Source organism: Hetaerina americana, unplaced genomic scaffold, assembly GCF_022747635.1.
Source record: "Hetaerina americana unplaced genomic scaffold, ioHetAmer1.1.p SCAF_1, whole genome shotgun sequence".
Classification (NCBI taxonomy): Eukaryota; Metazoa; Arthropoda; class Insecta; order Odonata; family Calopterygidae; genus Hetaerina; species Hetaerina americana.
The window spans coordinates 881,384-903,125 of record NW_027286069.1 but is presented as its reverse complement, the minus strand read 5'-3'; the positions used below and the strand labels follow the sequence as shown (position 1 = coordinate 903,125).

Here is a 21,742-nt window from a genome sequence, read left to right as displayed (position 1 = left end):
CATGCCCTGAAACACTAGACATTCTTTGCATGCACTGGGGTGACATATTCACGAGACTGACTCCATAAGAAACTTACCAAATAAGATCACACATCCATAACTACACCACTAGAGGTAAAGCAAATCTAAATATTAACTTATTGTAGATGAGATTGTATAATTATTTGCCTAGTCAGCTGAAATTGAACTGTATCCAGAGTTTCAAGAATAGGATATATACCTGGTTACTTGCTCACCCACTTTATTCCTTGGATAAATTATTTTGTGACGATCTTCATCACATTTAAGAACTTATGCTTATATATCAATTAATATTGAAAACATTTTATTTGGTTGTACCATTTTTCAAAATGAATTAAGTATTATTATTATTATAACACCTCTGAAATCAGGAAGAGTCAACGTCGACAATAGCAAAGAGAGAAAATTTTTGATCCAGTGAAGTAACGTAATATTTTGTATAAATACTGGGTATATTCATATAAATTCCTTATGAATTATCCTTTAAAATAAGCCCTATATACTACCATGTGCATTGGAAAGCTATGACAATGCGTTGTATGTCATAATATGTAATTTCATGCATTTGAATTTATTCATAATTTCTACTCTGCTTTTCATTTTCTGACAAAGGTGATTCAAATATAGAAAATAAAAAATAGGTATTACTTCCCAAACAGCAACTAATAGAATTCTGAGTTTCGTTTAAACTGGTAACAAAGAATTCGAAAGAAGTATTTTTTTGTTACTTTGACATGGAATGACCTAAATTATGACACATTTCTCCAAATTTTGGACGTTCAGATAAAGTATTATTAACACCTCAGGATATTATAATTTAATTTCTGATGCCACACACGTGAAGTAAATTATTCGTCATAAAATCCAATAGTAGCCACAACACTTCAGAGTGTGGCCAACTTTCCTTCCTCTTCTTTGCCCCCCTTTCTCTCAGGGATCATCTTCTAGTGCCGAAACCACAGGTGGCAAGACACGGAGTGTGGAATCCTAAATCCCTTTCAGAATTCGCGGATGAATGACAAAGAAGAATCCAGTCTCAATGCTGACCAATTCAAAAAGGTTAGACCCAAGTCATTCATTTCATGTGATGTACATATTGCTCTAAACAACATTTGTATTCCCCATATGCAGTAGCAAACAGCGCGAGTCAGGGTATACACTTCTACCTTTCAATGCTCGAAGATGGTAGCGGTATGACAGTTGAGAAGAACAATAAATTTACGTCATTACACCCGTGCTTGTTAATCACAGGACTAAAACAGAGACCAGCCCACTATCTGATCCATCTTTTAAGCTAAGGAGGTACACGGGCATCAACACCCTTCAATCAATGGCTCACTCCTGGGTTCATGCAGAGCGAGTGCCCCATCAAAAGACAAATTAGGGTCGTGGTAATTCGAATATTTTGAAATATAATGCAAACATTTTTGTTGTAAGATAAACAGCTGAGCCCAGTGACCTAATAATACATGACAGACAATTCACTTCCAATGCCAAGCCCTTCCCCATTATCCTTTTAAGTGTGAAATCACACTCAATCATCTTATAGAAATTTCATACTTGATAATTTCGTTGCTCACATTATGTGGCCAAATTCTTCTGATCAGTACTCCAATGACGGTTAACCAGTCAAAACGCTACTTTAAGACAAATTACATTAGGTTTTATTGCAGTTGATGAGTGCCCGGCCGCACATTTCTACGTATTTCAAAACAATACCTTGGTATTAACTTCAATGTTGCAATTTCAAATAGTGATGAATATATGACGATAGTTGACATCACATGAGGTAAATCAGGATTAAAAAAATAAAAGGGTATAATCAAATTTTCATGAAATTATCGTGGTAATACTCCACCGAGTAACAGTGATATTTTCAACGATCGTGTGCCAACGAGTTCCTAAATTGAGTCTGCCAAACAGAGCGAATGCAGCGCCAGGCGTGAGTTTTGGCGGCGTAAGCAATATACTAGCAGTTTCTCTTCGATGGTGGAGGCAGGAAGCTGTCTTTGGCTGTGAAATTCAAGATGGCAACTAGCGACGATGAGCCTATGCATCTTTATGAAGTGTTTCAAAATTGTTTCAATAAGATAGCGAATAAGCAGCCAGGTGAGTTTTGTTGCTCCTAGTATTTTTTTGGTTGTATTCCATTTTGTGATTGTTCTCCATACGTTTTGACTGTTTGTTGTGAAATTTAAGGATGTGTCTATGTTGCTATACTTAAGCTAGCTGGGAATTGTGTAACATAGCTTGTTGGGCATAAGTTCTTTTGGCTTTTAAAAGCATCCTTTCTGGTTATTTCGATTGCCCTTAGTTTGAATGGTGGTATTAATCGCCAGCAGAACATAAGCCTTATGCATCAAATGGTTTGTTTTGTAGAAGGTCATCGCAAGAGCATTGTGCTGTAATTATGCGAAGTTTTGGGTGTTCATGCTCACCCCGGGTGACGTTTCCGCATAATATGTTAACAAATATCGGAACCAAAGTGAATTATTGAAATTTAGTTCCTACCTTAACGACATTTTTTATGCATCCTTAGGCAAAATGGGACTCTCTCCCAAACACATCTGTATTGCAGCTTGTTTACATTGATATTGTATATGTACACTTTGCGGTAAATACCGCAACAGAAGTCGTGTAAATTAAATACTGCCGCGAATATCATCGTAGGAAATTGTATATTGCATGATATCCTTATAATCTTCCGTGCAATCTATGTCAGAATCATACGGATGACTTGTTTATGAGGTTTTTCAAAGAATCACGCTGCTTGTTGCGTATTGACTTTTGTGTGTGTAATATATATATTCTGCATTCCTAGGGAATATATTAATACTCAGCACGCGTTGGTTTTGTTTAATCTACTTTTAGTGTATTTCTGAATGCTTATGTCTATGGATATCTTATTATCTTGGCATATTAACCGTAGTTCGCCAAATTTCACTGCATTGACCTGAAATTCAAGTACGCTCACGCAACTTTCGGAATATAAGTATTAATTTAATCGAATATTTGATATTAGTGTTTTCGACAGTGACATTCTCGTGTTCGTATTGTGCTTGTTTTATTCGTGTTTTTTAGAAATTAATCCTTAATAAATCTTTAAAGTGGTGTTAATTTGACTATTTTTGTTGTGCTTAGTTATTTATTTGTTATTTTATGATAGCTGAATTCTGCAAGATTCATGTTCGTTTAATGATTTTTCATTTGAATTCTTTCCAGCCTCCTTGAAGGTAGAAAACGTTTGTTGACTATTGTCTTAACTTAGGATTGGCTGCGTATGTTTTAGTATTATTTATTCCTTTTCATTTCTTTCGAGTTCTTTTATTCGGAGGTGATGCAGTTTGTTGACAAGGCATTTGACATTGTTTATTTTTGAAGAAATTAGCTATGTCCACATTAATGGAAACAGTGACATCTTACTAATGCGCTATATCTACTCAACATTTAATTGGTGGAGGTTAGTCGAAACATTTTCTAATTTTTTGCTGTAAGTTGTTTTTTAAATGTTTTTGAAATTGCTTAACATGAGGACCTCAAGTGGTGATGGCGGTTCAGTGTTGTGTTTACAGTCAGGGTAACTTCAATTGACTAAGCTTTTGCAGCATTTCTTCGCATATGCTTGGAAAGTAAATTACTACGATTGTGATCGAATTATAACTCCAAGACCGGTCGACGAAAATGTTTCATACGTGTTTTTGTGTGTGTGCTCTAAAGGGGTTAACGTGTACACTTTAATTGCCACAAGTAAATAAGAATATAGTTGAGTGAATTTTAACTGGAAGAGTTTAGGTCCTCGATTGATAATATCGAGTTCGAATCCGGATTTGGATGGATTCATACGTTCTTTTTGTTTTCGATCCTCAATTTTTACATTGTTAATTTCGCCGAATTTGTGAGCTGTTTTTTAATTGAACTTTCATATCATTTGTCGTGACTTTTCCAAATTCTACGTTTCTTTAGATGGCCCTTAGTTTTGTGGTTAGTGATTATTTTTGTGTAATAAATTTTTACTGAACCTATTCATATGTGGTGGATATATAATATATCGGCTGTGACCGATGTATTGTATTGGCCGTTTGGAATGTTTTGGTAAATTAAAATATAAACAATCGGTGAAATTTTAGAATTTGGCATTTCCATTTATGATGGATTAATGCAAAACGATGTGTTATGAAGTAATGATTGAAATTTTAATTGAGACGGGTTATGAATCTTACGGTCTCTATATATTAAATGTTCCAACACTATAATTCCCTAACATTCTTAGACTATTGTATTGCCACTACATACTTGATTGACATTTTTTATTTTCTTATATTTTCAATGAAAAGGCTCGAAAGTATTTGGAGGTCGTTCGTTTTTTTTTAAGTAAAAAATTTCCCATGGCTCGGGTTGAATCTTTTTGGTGCTGTACCATTGGTGCTCAACTGATTGACGGATATGCCTGCATCAAAGGGATAATAATGTAAATGATTTTTAGGGAAACAAAGTGTACCGTATTTTCTTAATCGATATGTATAAACAACTATTGAAGAAGTGCTAGTATAATAGACACATGGTCAAAAGGATAAGGATGTTTGAAAAGAGAAACTGCTGCTATGGGCAAAAATTGTAGGGTAAATATGTTAATTGAAATTGATAGCATGTATAACTGATGTTAGTAGAACGATTAGTGTCCATATTTGGTCATTTCTTGTATTTTAAGGTCAAACATGACTTTATTGTCCTTATATTTTAATTGCATAGCCGTAGACGGAACATTTCTGTAGATATGTTGAAGATATACAGTCAATTTGAGTTGCCAACATTTAATTTAGTTAAATATTGAACAACTTTGTGAATCATAAAATTCTGATTGTTTACCATGTGGTACTCATTGTGAATATTGATATTATTTCAAAGTAGCGCTTATTGCAAAATACATTTTTATGTATCAGAAATATAGCCTAATTATCCATGGGGGATAGGCCCTTATGACGTCCTTGTGAATATGTTTCCATGATTTAAAGAATTTGAATTGACAAGTCACGTTAATCAACCCAAAAGGTGGTTTGATAGATGGCTGGTCTCACTTAACATCATGCCTACCGGAATGTGTCACCCATCTGAGCCGTGGGGCTGTTTCCTTTCCCCTGGGCTCCCTGTGGTTTCCCAGGAAGATCTCGTATTTGGAAAATCTCACAGCTTTAGTAAAGATGTGCTGCTCAAAGACTCATGATCACCATCCTGAATCGCTTCAGGAGCCTCTCCGCCCCTGAGGAATGTTTATCATATTAAATTTTAGTCTAATTCATTAATTAAGGATTTAATTAAATTATACCTATTCACGATATTTAGCTCATGACGAAGTCATCACCATGCTTAGGAATGTTATTTTTCAAATATTTTCATTGAAGTGTTTCGTCTCCAGTTTTTTTGTATTAATAGTTTCTATTTTCTTATATTCGAAGCCTCCTATTTCATGTGATTATCTTATTTTATAATTGAGTCTAAGGTGCTTTGGCAGTGTGCCCTTTTTTGTGTCCTGTCAGTCATTTCGCGTCATGTATGTTTGTCTGCTTTGGGATTTAAACCCGCTGGATTTTAGACAGCCGTTGAACTTAGGGCGAACTTCAGGAAGACGTGGCAGAGTAATATTCAATGAAGGTTTACTACATTTAAATTTACATACGGAGCGATTTGAATGGATCCAACATGGTTTCAGGTTTTTAAGTTGATCATGAATTTTTAGCATTAAGATGCTTTGTACATTTTAAGCGTAAATTGCTGCGCTGTCGAGAAACAGCACCCCCCGCCACACGCCACGGTCCTGTTGTGCCATGAGGATCCTAAAATCAGGTAATTTGCTCCATCCAATTGGAAGTGGATCGGTAAAAGTTGGGCTATATTTACAATTAGGATTGAAGATTGCGTTTAGCGTGGAATAGGCGAGTGATCGTTTCGAAAATAAGTTCGTCTTCCTTGTTTCTAATTCCCGTAGCACTCGGGTCGGTCGTTTTCGCTTCGGGTTCCCTCCACCTGCTTCCCCCCCCCCCCCGCGCCTCGGCGTGCCCTCTCCCCCTAACCCCCCACCCCACCCACCCTGCGACCACTACTTCTTGCTCACTTCCACGTCCCTCCGCTGCCCGTTCTCGCTCCGACGTCGAACTCCATCCATGCCGTGCGTTTAGTTATTGTTGGGTTGTGCGGAGAAATTTGTTTATCCCATGATTTTTGTAGTCTCTAACGTCCGGGTGTTGGAGAGCATGCCCTCGCACACCACGTCATAGTTGGGCAACGTATCGTCGTATTCCGTCAAATCTTGAATGACCCCGGAAATTATTGAAGTGGAAGTATATCCATTTAGCCGTGCAATGATTTTTTGTCGTGGGAAACCCGTTTGGTCGATGTTGAGAGTGAAGCTGTGGGCATAGATGTTGAAATTGTTCTTTTCCATAAATGGGCGTGACCTCGTGATGACCCCCACCCCTTTTAATTTCCTAAGATTTCGACCGCCCTGAGAATGCCTTGGCTCTCAGAATTACCTAGAATTGTTTGGAGTATTTATTGTTCAGGGAGTACATGGGGAATAGCCGAGTTTTTCGTTTAGCAGTCAGAAATATTCCACTGAAAGGTTACCAGCCCAATATTTTGGAAGTATAATAACTTAATACATTGGGACAACCGGTCCCAACCAGGGCACTGTGGTCAGGATGTTCTTCAAGCTTCGGTGAGAACTCCATCCCCACTTACTTCTCTGTTGTGTTTTTAGTCCTCCAATCAGGTACTTTATTTTAATGTTCTACTGCGGTAACCAGCTATGTATTAATATGCACACACAATGTATTAATACATCTACTTAAGCTTTGTTTAGTGCCGATATTTACTAGTGCGAGAAAATTTCTACCAATGCTTCAGTGTAGCGATCGAAAGCCCTTTTCTTTTCAAATTTTTAGATCTTAATTTCTGTTGGTCACGTGCCCGTGTAAGTTTTTATTCGCTTTTAGAGTAGCAATATTAAACTAGAAATCAGTGAGGTCAATTATTTTATTGTAATTGCCTATCTGTGCATAAATGACCAATGCCCTAACTATCCCCGCTACTCACCCTTGCGGTAAGACATCATTGAGGTGCATGCGAGCATCACAGGCCGGATTGAGACCTTTCGTTGGACTTCTCCTTCCGTGTGTCTGCATTGCCTTGATTAGCAAATTTCAATGCTTTGTAGATTTTCTATCATTTGTGATTGATTGTATCCGAAAATGATTTTGAATTAGAATCACAGAATTAAGGTTACAACTGAGTTATCTCATCGACATTTGCTTACTCAAATTTTTCATTCCATGACTGGCCTATTTATCTATGCTTGGAAACCATTATCGCCTGGTGCTCTTATTTAAATGGAGTGCTGTTGGTAAAAAAAAGGCTGGGTTAGAGTCGTGGTGGTCGAGTGGTAGCTGGGTTGGGCGTGTTAGGATCCTCACCGGAAGGCCAAGAGGGTTCCGACATTCCAAATATTGCCTTTGCCCAGGCCATCTGAATCCCAAAGAGGTGTACTTGTATCTGAACGCCAACATTTTTCGTGGGTCGTCGGCGGCACAGGGAAAGGAACACCGGGCTCCCGCTGCCATGCGTGAATTTCATGCGCCATAGTGATTAATTTGAGGTGAACTCAATCCTTACTTATCGGAACCAATTATCCTTTCGACTACTGTGGTGAGAGTACTGATGACTCGTCGTCGGAAAATACGTAATGTAACTGCCTGGGCAACGTGCAGCAATGGCTCTGTTGTGTAATTGAATTCATGAGCAAACTTTGGCGGCACTGGAATTTCGCTATCGTCATGGGAATTGGATGTACAAGTATTTTCCACCTTGTCACCTTTTGGCGTACGCTGCCAATTTATTGCTTCACTGTTCGTAACCAAAATTGTGATTATTTGCCCTTTTTGGCGCTCATAAATGTTTTCATAAAACTCCAGGTTAATCAGGCAACAGGTTAAGGTCTATTGTTCTTTCACTGGTATTTAATAAGGTAACTGCAGGGATTGAGAAGTATGTAAACAAGACAAGAATACATGTATTCGCGAAGAACTGCTTAGGGTAGGCCTCTTGCATTGTATTAATTCATTGGCTCGGTTGAACTTAGGTCATGGTTGAAATAGAAACATAGGATGTATTATGTATCCCTTAGCTCGGCACTACATGGATCGCATTATCTTTTCCGTTAACTGTCGCTTGTAGTTAACGTTAAAGTAAATCGTTGTATCGTGTTTGGTACTGCAATCCATCGATTAAAACAACCATAAACACAATAATTAACCCTAAGGTCGGTTTGGTAGGTGATAGTAGAGTTCACCCAGTACTAAGCCCGACGGTGTGCGGAATTCACACATTCCCAGTGAGTTCCCTTCCCTGTGCCGGTTATGGTTTCCCAGAAAGATCTGGTATCCGAAAAATGACAGCTTGGGTGGAGCCGAGAGTGCTCGGGAATCGAACCCGCGCCTTCCGGTCAGTAGTCTAACGCTCTACCCTCTAATCAATCGATTCGTTTGTGTTAATTGGTTTCCAGGCGACTAATCAATTTTTATTCACATTTTTATTCCCTCCTCCGATTACAAAATTTGCCCATACCAATTCAAAACGTCGGCTTGACAAGGACTTTTTAATGATGGAACTGTTTTTGGATCGTACTGATTATCAGAAATCTTGACTTAAGACCAATGCTTTGTAAATTTCAATTATTTTACGTAAGTAAACGATTGGTTGATCGTATAATCTTCTACTTCCTACTAATGCACATACCTTTATGCATGTACCTTGTTCAGCACTTAGACTCCTGCGAAAATTGTACTTATAAAATGGTTGGGAAGACTTTTGCCAGACAAATAAAAAAATAGTTGTTACCTATGAATTGTTGAGGTATTAAGAGAAAGTGCAGAGGTGCAGGAAATTGTAGTCGCATTTATTGTTTCGCAGTAACATAGTTCACGAAAAGGGATTTACGTATCGAACATTGAATGATTTTGTTGGCGTAGTACTTGGAAATCAAATGTCCGTGAGTGTGTACGAGTACTCGTAAATGAGCGTTTGTTAGTATGGCACAATTTTTTCCGATCGTGATATTTCCCAATCGAGGAAAACGTTATAGTGCCTCCGATGTCCTTGATGGCTGAAGTTGGGGGAATCGACGCCGACTTCTTTCTGTCAGGGCACGTACGAGGAATGTTTTCCATTCCTGGAAAATTTCGAGTCACCGATGGTCAAATGATTTGACGCACTTTGTAACTGGTTTGCAATAGGCTCAGTGAAAACAAATACATACGGCTAAGATGTCATGTTAATAATGTTTGCCTTATTTAAGGATTGAGAAGATTTATAATTTATTTTCGCAGAAAGTGGAATTTCATTATTGACCTAAATCAAATAATTTATTTATCGTAGAGTGAAACCACAGGAACGATATTTGTAATAGTTCCCTGAGTTATCGGTTAAATTTCGTTTGTATTGATAGTTTTTGTAGCCCGCAGAAAAAATAGTTACTTTTCATTTGTCCCCTTGAAAAGCCCGGCGAGAAATACAAGTCAATCGATAAGAAAGACAGTTCGATCAGGGGTGATGAAAAGCGTCGTAAAATTGTCTTAATTCAGCTAAAGGAAATTTTCAAAACTAAAGAAATGTGAATTTCAGCCCGTCAGAATATTAATAATAACAATTGAGAAATCTTTATGGGAAATCGTACACGAGGAACTAGGACATATTTCACAAACGCCTTTCTTGTGCTAGAATTACGAGAAAGGAAATAGAATCATCTATAATGAAGTGTATAAATCAGCAGATTATTTTTTTTTTAATTTCCGAATCAAACTGACTAACCTCAGTTAAGAATCTCCAGTTTTGTTTCATTTCGTCGCACTGCATTTTAAAATAACGAACAATTCACATGTCCATTTTTGAGGGATAAAAATTTTGCATTTGGCCCCGAAGATAAGTTAGTACACTAATTTTGGCAGTAGAGATGGTTCGATTCTGTTCGAATAACCTAAAAATCGTTTGTTTCACCCTGATTCGTCCTCATTACCCAAATTGTTCCCTAATGTCACACGCTTCTCTCTGGTTCCGTCCCAGTGTTGTTCCGAATCTCATTTCAGGCACTTACCGCAACAGGTCAGGTTTTTGACGGCCGCATAACGTCGGTCGGAAGTAATCGCCAATTTTAACCCCGCGCGCCTTCGAGTATCTTCGATTTGCGCTCTCCTTCCGCCCCCCTCATCGAAATCCAAGCTTTTCACGACCCTTTCCCATCGTATAGTAGGATTTGATTTAATATTGCGTTTAATTTCAAGTACGACAACACTGGAATCGATTAACATTAACTCGCTCAATCTATTGACATGTTGGAATTGCAATAATGATTTGATTAACGTTATTATTCTACGCGATTATTTTTTGAACTTCCCATTTCTTTTAGCAAATCCAAATTAGACCTATTAAGTAAACGGGAAGTAAAAATCATCGGCGATATCATTTTCAGTAATTTGATTCATTATCATCTGTATCTATTCCCATCTGTTACTTGTTTGTTATTTTTTTAAATTGGTCCCTCTTTTTAAGGTTTTTCTCTTTCCCACCCAAGGTACGTCTGATGAATTGGTGTGCTCGGTAATCATGCCCTGCAATAGAAGCGGCTGTAGGTATCCGATTCTCTCAATCTAATTGAAGTTTTATCCACCCAATTTCATAGCAGTGACCGAATAGTGACCTTAATTAAAGTTTCCCTTAATCGACTTTGAAATATGAGAATCATTGTTTCCATACCGAATTTCGTAAGCTTTTCAGGTGAACGTAGAATTAAGTGTCATTATGCTAATACGAAAAGATTAAGTTGGAAAGCGGAAAAAAATAAATACAGATATGTTTTTATTCTTTTAATTTAACTGTCATCATTTTTCTAGAAATTAATTGCGCCCCCATCCTAGCATGACAAAAGTTCTTCCGTTGACTGGTGAGTTTTATTTTTGTCTTGACGAAAGTGTTCTCACTTGTACGGGAATTCTTTATTGCTCGGGTATCTAATACCATCGGGCCTGGCGGACAGGTTGTCGGTTGACAATGGGGATAGCGGATGGAATTTTTCGAAATTATTTCTTAAAAAATTGGTTCTGATATGATAAAAAATAAGTGCAAAAGCTCGCATACCAAAAATAAATTTTCGAAATTGCTGATACAACCACTGGTGGATGATATGGATATGGGATGACGCACATACCGATTATGCTGTGCCTCTATTTCTTCTCTCTTCACGGTAATCGAGATGGTGAGGCGGCTATCGTACTGGCTTCCCACCCAGAGGGCCCGGGTTCAAATCCTGGCGGTGTTGAACATTTTTCAGAGGTATCTCGATCCCTGCTTGAGGTGCTTTGTGGAGGGCACTTTGAGTGAGTACGCCGTCCGTCGGATGGGACGTTAAGCCCCTTGGCGCCTTTCGTAAAGAGCAGGCTAATGCCGACGCCGGGTGTCTATCCACCCTTCTTCACCCTTTCCTGTACATCCCCTATGGCGCAAATGACCTCAGCTGTCGGTCGCCTCCCCTAAATACTACTACTTCTTTCCTCACTGTCTGCCGTGTTACCAATATTTTGTGATGATTATGTATTCTTCTTTGACGATTTTTACTAATAGGAAGGCCGAAATCTTCCTTTTTTGTGGCTCTATATTGTCAGGGATGAGCTATGTAGTCTGATTTGTTGCAGTTTTGTTTGTATTGCGTCAATTGCGGTCCTTAACCGTTTTGAGATGATTGATGGTAGTGTGTTGACCTACCGCTTTTTTCTATCGGAATCAAATTACATTTATAATATACAAATACTATCACATTTCTACGGAGGAGATCAAAACTGTATTTATGGCACGGTCTAGATTTTGAGATCGAACAAAATATCGTTGTTGCCCGTGGTTTTATGCTGATTTCAGTCTGATGGATCAGTGCTAATATTTAATGCCGGTGATTGTACTAAGCCGCCCAAGTGTTTGTGCTGTTGATCACTAAACGATTTGTACAATGAACAATTTAGTGATATCGGAGACGTTGGTAGAAGTATTTGCATGCAATAATTGCAATGCCTTTTCCTCTTAAGCATTATCAGCATATACTTATAAAATCCTCCCAAGCCATTTCGGAATCATTTTATAATTGGGGCTGCATGTTTTTGCAAGAAATGAATAATGATATAATTTTTCGCGTCAGTTTAAAAATATTCTGAAGACTTGAACAATTGAAACGTCATTAATCATGTTTAGTGAATTTTAGACAAGAAATGTGTTGTCACATAAATTTAAATTGGAAAGGTCTGCGTAAGAATTCCACAAGGATTTATAATGTAATCTGTGGCTTTGCGGCCTTGTTTCTGGAACGATCGGGATCTTCCTGTTTCAGTCATAACTTTCAAATGCTGCTAAATACATCCCCATGTTGTGGCGTAATGTCAATTTAGTTACCTAAGGAATTACTTTTTCTATATCTTGAGTTATGTCATCTCTGCCATGTGAATTCATTCGGAATCATTGATCTTCATTAATGTAATCTCATGATATAATGAAGGTTTAACATGGCTGGAAAAGCATTTATTTTGCACTCGAGACTTCCGAATTTGGCGCGAAATTTTGTATTCGGAGTCTATAAGTTTCGGCTCAACTTTTTTCGACCTATTTAGCTTATCCAGAACTATTTTGTGACATATCTTGTTGGTTCTACCGTTAATGTTTTTTGTGGGACTGTGTAATGGGATATTAAGTAAATGATTGAATTAATACTTTATATTCCTAAGATAGAAAGTCCTTAAGATGTCTCTTTCTTCCCTGTGTCACAAGTTTTTCAGTCGAAGCGTATGGAGGACCGTTAGAAAGCCAACGGAATTAATTTAGCCCTTGGTCTTTTGACTGTTGAACACGTAACGTGACCACGATTGTAGTATGCGAAACAAAAATGGGGAGTGTCCGCTATTCCGGGCCAGATGTTTCATTTTATCGCTAGTTTAGCCCTTTATGTTGTGTCTGATTTATCAAATGGAGTCCTCGGCAACGCCTCTTCACTCTTTCCGGCATCCCTCGGATCCTCCGCTCGCACCTTTGTCTCAAGTGTTGTGTTCCCGGGGATGGCGGAAAGGCAGTGATGAGGGGCCAGGGGAGGGACCGAGAGTAGGAAGACTAAGGAGGTTGTCGGCGTCGAGGGGGGCTCCAGGGAGGTCGCCCGAGGGGAAGGGGGTGCCTCCCTTAATTGCCCCATTGGTCTCGCGCTGCCCCCCGCGTCTGAGGCGCTGGGTCATTCTTCCTTCACTCCCACCTCCCCGGAGGAGGAAGGGCGGCGCTGGGTCCATCCATCTCTCTCCCCCGCCCTGGGCCCCTCGCTCACTCATTCCCTCCTTATCTCCTCCACCACTTAATCTATTTCCCCCCCCCGTCCGTCCTCCCCCTCTCCTTCTCACCGTCTCTATTTCGGTAATACGGTCAAGTGTGTGTTTTCGATGTCACTTACTCTCGGAAAATCGCTTCCTTCCTACCGCAAACCTACTTCGTCTCAAGCTTCTTGTTGTAATTTGTTATATTTTGTGATGAAACCGATATTTTTGATCAGTTTTTGAGTATTTCGACTGTCAGTTTGCAAATTTAAAAAAATACGTTTTGCGGTCGTTTTTTTCTTCTAATATGTTGGTTTGTTGACACATTTCTGAAATTTTATTTTAGGTACATCTTCCATTATGTTTAGTAGAAAGAAGTAAAAGAAAATATTGTAAAAAGGCATAGTGGTGATCGTATAATGTCTTTTTTGCCGAAAAAAAACCCTTATTGCACGTGCATTTACGAATAATTATACGCATTTATGCTTGCAAGTCGCAGCAAATTTAAATCTCAAAACTTTGGTTCATGATTTTCTGCTGCTACTGGGTGCTGGTATTAACTTAAGTTGCTACGAAGCATTTTTATTAATAATCGGGGAAGTAAAAAAATGTGGATTTGAGAATCATCTGGCAAATAAATAAATGATACCGAACTGCATGGCGCCATGAGCATGTGACAGGGGTCTAGCGGAGAAGCGGACGAAATCCTGCAATGGCCAAAGGTGAAAGGGGTGCACCCATCTCTTGTTGTGCAGGAGACCCGAGCGATTTTATTATTTTATCATATTCGGTTTTACATGACTGAGAAGGCTGTCTTTTGACAGACTTCTCCAGATTGGTGAGCATTTTCTCAGTGGAGAGAGAGAGATCTAATATGCAGTCTACTAAATTCATAAATTCATGTTTTGCTCGACAATTAATCTGAGGTAGAACAGTATGCACTCAGTGTATTATGGTTTTCTTAATAGTCCACTCTACATCGCGTAATTTAACGGAGCATCAAGCGGATGAAGTTAGGGATGTAGCTTCTTTAGTGGATAGCTTTTCTAAGTTCAATAGGAAGATACCATACAATTGTGGACACGTTCCTGCTGAAATAACCTCTAATAGCCAACCAAAATATGAATGTGATCAGCATTTAATCTAATAAAATGCAGAAAATGAGGAAAATGAAGAAGTGCTGGGATGATAGGAGAAGAGCAATGGCCGTGAGGAGAGATTCGGAAAATGCATGAGTGGACGGATATCTAAAGATATAATGGGAGGTTGAAGATTGTGTCAGTGGGGAGGATATTGAATTAGCGAGGGAGGAAGAGGATACATTTGGGAATTTTAGGCAGCGTGGAGCGAGGTAGAAAAAGCATATAGAGCTAGCTGAATGTTGTGCGGCTGAAATGCAGAGATGTAGCAGCGCGTAGTCCCCGAGGCCATCAAAAACCGCCTTTGCCTGGTGTGCTACTGCTAAAAAAAATATTCTCGCGCCCAAGTTCGACTTCCATTTTTATCTTTTGAGAAAGCTGTTGGGTAGGTGTTTTTTTGTAAATAAAGGTTAATGTCGAGGAAAATCAACTATAGTCGCTGTATCTTTCTTCTGAGTAATCTTTGGTTGGTGTGTAAACCGCCCCAATTTTTATGAAATGGTAGTAATTGAAAAACTAGCACAAAAGCCGTTATACGTGGAAATAGAATTTGGCTTACGTTGTAATTTTCGTCTTGCTTTTGCATCGTCATCAAAAGAATGAGATAGTATTCGTAAACTAACGGATTTTCCAATATTCTCCCAACAAAACACGAACTAACACCAACCACTATAATAACCCATTTGTCAATTCCTATTACTTAATTTCTCCCTCCATTCCGTCCAACACGGCAATTATATTTCTTCTCCCTTTTCGCATGCCTAACTTTTCCCCCTCTATCACAGACTGCAACGTCCCATACACAGTCAAAATACTCTACATCCATCTTTTCTGCCTCCGTTTGGTCTCTTCCATCCATCCCCTCTCCTCTCTTATCATGCATACACTTTTTTGTTTTATAGTCTGTCCTTTCACCTATTCCATCCTTATCCACACCCACAATTCATAAGCCTTCAATATATCATCGTGATTCAATGGCCATGTTTCCGCGTCGATCAAAACCACGCTCAACATTAAAGTTAAGACCAGATGTTTCTTAATCGCCTTACTCAGCATCCCTGGCATCAAATCCCTCTTCCTTGTGATAGCTTCTTTGCATAGCGCAATTCTTCTCTTTATGTTTGTGCTACTTTGACCATTCTGGTGCAAAACACTTCCAAGATACAAAAAATGTTCCATCTACCATAGTTCATAAATTCCCATTTTAATATTTCACTTAGCTTTTCTCTTTCTCGAAAACCGCGAAACAGTTGTTTTATTTATATTGATTCTCATCCCTTATATTTCGCAATGAATTACCAATTTACTGAGGAATGCTTGCAACCCCTTGGCTGACTGGCCAATTAAAATTTGATCATTCGCAAATATAACGGGCCTCAAGAATTTCCCACAGACTCTCATTCCTATGTCCGGCTCTTCCCACTTGCCACTTGTGCCATTTTCTCCCCTTCTGCGTTTAATAATGGGCATCTATGTCTGTCTTACCCTTCTTCCTAACATTACCCATCTCTCTCTCTCCATTCACCACTCGCGCCTGAGAATTCTGGCATGTATGGTCAGTTTGTGGATAAGTGGCCTATCCTTCCAGTCTGCTCGTATTTTCTGCAATATTTTCATTATTTCTACACAGTTTACTCTATCGTTCCCCTTCACGAAATCTACGAAACAAACAATTACATCGTGGTAGTATTTTATGCTCCTCTCTATTAGTGGTCTCATCATTTCTGTGGTATCACACGTTCATCTCCAATCTCTTATTTATGGTCCTGAATGTAAATTTAATAAAAAAATAAATAATATAATGAATAAAAAATACCTAAAAATATTTCCTTGACCGGTATCCCGGTCAAGGAAATATTTTTACGCTCGTGATTTGCCTGATTCCGCCTTTCCCACCTCTCCAGTGTTCGTCCTTTATGTATGTTCCTATCCCCTTTTCCTGAATGAATATATATATATATATATATATATATATATATATATATACATTACTTCTATATCTTCAGAGGAAGACGGGTTGTTTCCGTCGAAATATCAAGAAAATACGTGTGAGTGTTCTCTTTTTTTGTGTTTCTATATTGTGTGTTACTGTGTATTGTACTATATATATGTATACAGGTATATATATATATATATATATATATATATATATATATATACATATATATATGTATATATACATATATATATACATATATATGTATATATATACATACATATATATATGTATGTATATATATATATATATGTATGTATATGCTTTGTCTCTCTTGAATCGTCCGTGGTTCAATTAATAATATTCCAAATGCAACTTTGATTGTTGCCCTGATTTTCCCTTTATACTTCCTCACAGTGCATTAACTTTCCTGTAACATGCACCTTTTTCCGCTCATTCTATGGAAATTTTCCATATCCTTAACCCTGCGTCTTCCACTACACCTCTTTCTCCCTCGTAGTATACCGTCTTATTCTACTCTTTGTGCGTTATTCTACCTATTCTCCGTTTACACTTCTCTGTTTCCTTCTCTCTTCCCAGTCATCTCGTCTGTAATCTATGGTTTCCTCACCCCTTTTATGTATACTGTTTTTAGTTTCTCATGCGGATTTCGAAAGCACTATTTTGATAAATTTTTATCTTTCTTCTGCTGTATTCCGCTCCCTAATAGTACTCATAGGTTCCTCTTCTGCCTCCAGCTACCACTTTCTTTTCGTTTTGGTTAATGCTTCATTAGTACTACAAGGACTGCCCTAAAATAGGCAGAACTGAGTCGATTTAAGTCCAGAATTGATACGTACACTAAAAAATTTTAGAAGTAGCACCCTTGTGCGTTCACACACCGCTGCAAACGTGTTCTTCACGCCTCGTACGCCTTTTGGAAGGCGGCGCCCGGAATGCTGCTAAGGCCCCTCGTTTCGGCCTGTTTTAACGATTCCACCTAGCCGTGGTGGCGTCCTTTCAGCACAGATTTGAGGCAGGGAAAGAGGAAGAAGTCTGGTGGGGCAATGTCTATTAAATTTGGATCCCCAATGACATGTTCGAGAAGCTCTTGGCAGATCCGTGGGCGAGTTTCATTTTGTTCGTCCGAGAGCACTCACGGCACCAACTTCGCAGATACCTTTTTCATGCCCATGTTTTCGGTCATAAGTCGATGCACATCACTTTTAGGGAGCCAAGTTCATTAGAAACCATACGAGCACTTAATCGGAGGTCCCTGAGAAACAAAACCTTCATTATTGCAAAATTTTCGTCCCTTTCGAAGGGAGTCCTGAATGTTCGGCGTCTTCAACATCTTCTCTACCCTCGCGAAGCAACTTGTGCCACTCAACAACACCACCCGATCTACCCATGGATATGGAGCCACTATCATCATTTAGTATGCCATGAGTCTTTCCCAGTTTTGCCCAGTTTCATGCAAAAATGTTGATGATGTAGCGCTGTTCCAATAACCGGTTCGTGACGGAGGGTAACGATATCGCGTTATAGAGGTTTCGCAAACGAACGATCCTCACTCCACCTAGACTGGGAGCCCACTGCCACCGGCCTCCAGCCTTTCCTGAGACTCCCCTTCCTTGCACCCAGCCAGGGAAATCACAGCCTGTCTGTTGTGCGTATATCCAGGAAAAAATAAGTCATACTACTTCTGGGTCAGACCTTGTGAATGGTGATCTGAATCCGCTCCTTGGAAGTTTGGCGAATTAATAGCGCTATTCCAAAATCTGTGCCCAACCTTAATATATTGACGTCTTTTTGACTTATCAGGGATTTTTCATGTATACCTAAGCCTATTGTGAGGTTTAAACCCAATGTGCGTTATGATGAAACCCTCTCTCGTGGGGGATTATATTGTTTTACCTCCTCTAGGGTCATTTACTGTTCCCAAACCTTATCTAATAGCAATGTGAAAATGTTTCAACGAAATCAATCGAACCCTCGTGTGATTGTCTGTGAGGGACCGATGTGGCAGTGATTCATCGTTCCACAAAGTTGTCAATTTGTTGTCTTTGTAATTTTTACTGATAATTATTTCTTTGCATGCGCGTTATTAGTGCGAGTGTGTGACATTTTTGCAATTTGTGAACCCAAACTGTTACGATATTAAGGTCACTGTTACCGGTTATCATGTTGTATCATTCTCAGCCCTGACAATTAAGTCGCTTTCTTGCTTGTTGTCCTATTCATTGTGGCAATTTCGAAAGCTTATACCGTCGATTATTTATAACTAGAGGACCAAGGATTTGATAAAATAGTTATTGTATCGGCATTGTATGAGACAAATGTGACCCAACTTCACGTACTTAACCATCGTCAATAAAGTATTATAATATACTGAGTTCAGAGTAAGAAAAAGTATGGGGTGTGTATTCTTTTAGTGAGAAGAAACGTCTTAAAGTCGACGAAAATTATAATTACCAGGAACGCTCCGAACTTCTAATGTCAATTGCCTCCTTAATAACTCGTATGTGTAACTTTGAGGTTGGTTGAGGGTGGAGCTCTCCTCGCTCGAAGTGCTGCGGCGTGTTCTTTGTTCAGCCTGCAAGTTTTAAGGTAGAAAAACAGCTCAGGCTAAGCGTGAGGAATCATCCGTATTTGAACCCGGGACCTTGCTGTCAGTATTCGAAAGCTCTCCCTACAGTGCTAACCGAGTAATCCTCAGGAATTACATTATTGTTTCATTTTGCTTTTTTACTTTTCCCCATTGTCGTTTTGTATAGTTAGCTGATTCCATTGGAGAGTTCATTTTGCGCTGCTGACTTTCACGATTTCTAGTGACTGGAAAAGTACCTAAACGAACCCCCAAAGACTGACTCAATTATCGTCTCTCTAGAAGTCGTTCTTCGAGATTTTGAAACATATTTAGTTCTACATGATCATATCAAGTATTTGGATTGCCCATTCACTTTTATGTTCTCTCGATGTTGCTTATCAATAGGGACGAAAGAAAGAGTTCTCCTGGAAATCGGCAGTTCCAGGATGTTAACGATTGGAAAGGGATGCACCTGGGTGAAACAAATGTTCAACAGCCAGAAGATATTGTTTCGAGCAACTTTTGGTGACTTGAATTTAGCTGCGTCCCTTAAATCACCTGCTGTTTTCGAGTCAAAACTCTGTTATCTATTCGACGTAACTGTCGCCTTCTGGCCTAGGTATAGGATAGCATTACAATGCACCAGTTTCTGTGTGTAAAAAGCATTCGCTTTGATCGGGATTCGAACCCAGATCCCTCGATGTCCTTCCGAGTGATTTAGCCAGTTAAGCAACCGAAATGTCCAATTTCTCTCCTGGATTTTTTATTTTTAGACTCTGAAATGGTTGCCTTGCAATGCACATTCGGTGGATGCCTCCGTTAACAGTTGCTGTCGCGTCATCTCCCGCAGTTTCATGGAAAGGATAGCGTGTTGGAAACCCCTTTTTGCTGTATTCGAAGAGGGCAGAGGCGCCAGGGAAGATAGGTTTTTGTTTTCGGAGGTAGGGCTCTCAAGTCTGTCTACCTCCGTCGGTTTGGGTCGTTGCTCGCGATCCCTCCCGCGGCGACGTGCCTCACCCTTGGCGTTGATTTCCAAAGAGAGGAAGGACTCCATGTGAGGGCCCCTTCCTCCAGGACCTCCGCGCCTCCACTCCCTTCTTCATTCCCGTGATCGGGCTCCGTTGCACGGGTGTGTGTGGTTAGCACATGTCGGTCGCGTGTTTACGGTGTCGTTGGGGATGGGAAAATCGTTCGCCCCCCCCCCCCCCCCCGCGATCTCCTTCTCTCCCGCCACCTGTCCACGGGGCCGCGGTGCGTCGTCGTCCTCCTCCTCATCCCGTCGCCCCGCCCCTCTCACCCCGCCGTGGGCGGATTTCTCTTGCCCGAACCTGCTTCCTTCCAGTATTGTTTTGACCCGTCCGCCGATCGTGTTTTCGTTTCCCCGTGCAATAAAAAGAAAAACTCCTTGTTCTGTGCGTGCACATTTTTGGGCGTTTCCAATTTTCGATACAGAAAGTCCACAAGTGGCGGTCGGTTTCGCTCTCCTAAACTCCAAATTTGAAGCTTCAGACGCGATTTCTAGGGACTTAGGGAGCACGAATTAACTTTTGCTACTATCCCCAGAACGCCGTAATTCATTTTTCAAGGGTACGAGAATGAACGACAACAACTGCGTATATGCATTCGTGAAAGGATGAACAAGGGCAACGGGCCGCCGAATCTAGTTTTCAATCGTTTACCGTCTTTCCCTCTGAGAATGTTTAGGGTTCATCTTTTTAGGACTCGGTTGTCTTAACTGCATCTCATCCAGGGTAATTTACCCTCGTAGTAGTAGTTTTTATGGGAGGCGACCGACAGCTGAGGTAATTTGCACCGTTAGGGATGGACAGGGAAGGATGAAGGGTGGAAAGAAATCCGGCGTCGGCATTAGCCTACTCTTTACGAAAGGCGCCAAGGGGTCCGCAGCTTAACGTCCCATCCGACGGACGGACGGCGCACTCACTCAGAGTAATCTCCACAAAGCGCCTCGGGTAAGGTTCGGGATACAACTGAAAAATATCTGCCGCCGCCGGGATTTGAACCCGGGCCCTCAGGGTGGGAAGCAAGCACGTTAGTTATCGCACCATCCCGATCCTGTTTCTCCTCGTTAAAAGTTGCTGGGAAGCATAACTTATCTATTTTGGACCAATTTGTTCCTAGCGGGAAATGTTGGAATTTGGGAAACCCTAGAACGGTAACGCTATTTTTTTCACCCTCTTCTGGCAACTTGGGGTGAAAATTTTCAAAAATTCGTATCGCATTATGACTAAGAGCCCTATGGGGCCTCATTTTTTTCGTTTTTTAATTTAGAATCACGTGGCACATTGATTGACGTGGTCAAGCTCCCGAGTCGCAAGCGTCAGCCGTTTTCGTTTGGCGCGAGATTTCAACCCGCTCTGGGGTGTTTTTTCACCCCTAGGGTAAAAGATAATCAAGTAGTTATCATATAAGTAATTACAGCAAGTGCAATCTTCTGTAGTAATTCAAACTAGTGCCCTAATTTGAAATAGTCTGATTTTGTGACTGAATGAAGACAGCCATGGAATTACTTCGTGTACGTATAAACTTAATGTTTTCGACAGAACCGTTCGTGCATTCAGTATTCATTGGTATGAAGTTGTGATAGTCTGATCGGTAATGTTAACAGGGAATCGACCTTCGACCCTCAATGATGTCCACACTGGACTTAAGCCGAGTA

At 39.9% G+C, this 21,742-nt stretch overlaps 1 protein-coding gene across 8 annotated transcripts in view; it reads left to right on the top strand.

Annotated features, from left to right (window-relative positions):
- The first annotated feature begins 2,019 nt into the window (after positions 1-2,019).
- The window catches only part of LOC139687248 (protein daughterless-like), a 176,807-nt gene continuing 157,084 nt past the window's right edge, over positions 2,020-21,742 (top strand). For 7 of the 8 annotated variants that reach the window (XR_011700629.1, XM_071584436.1, XM_071584415.1 and 4 more), the window contains exon 1: positions 2,024-2,130. Coding sequence is in view for 6 of the 8 variants with exons in the window: in XM_071584436.1 (XP_071440537.1) it covers positions 2,049-2,130 (82 nt within the window). In the remaining 2 variants the exon portion in view is untranslated. Of the gene's footprint in view, positions 2,131-21,742 lie in introns of all 8 variants that reach the window. The other variant, XM_071584429.1, reaches the window with a different exon arrangement.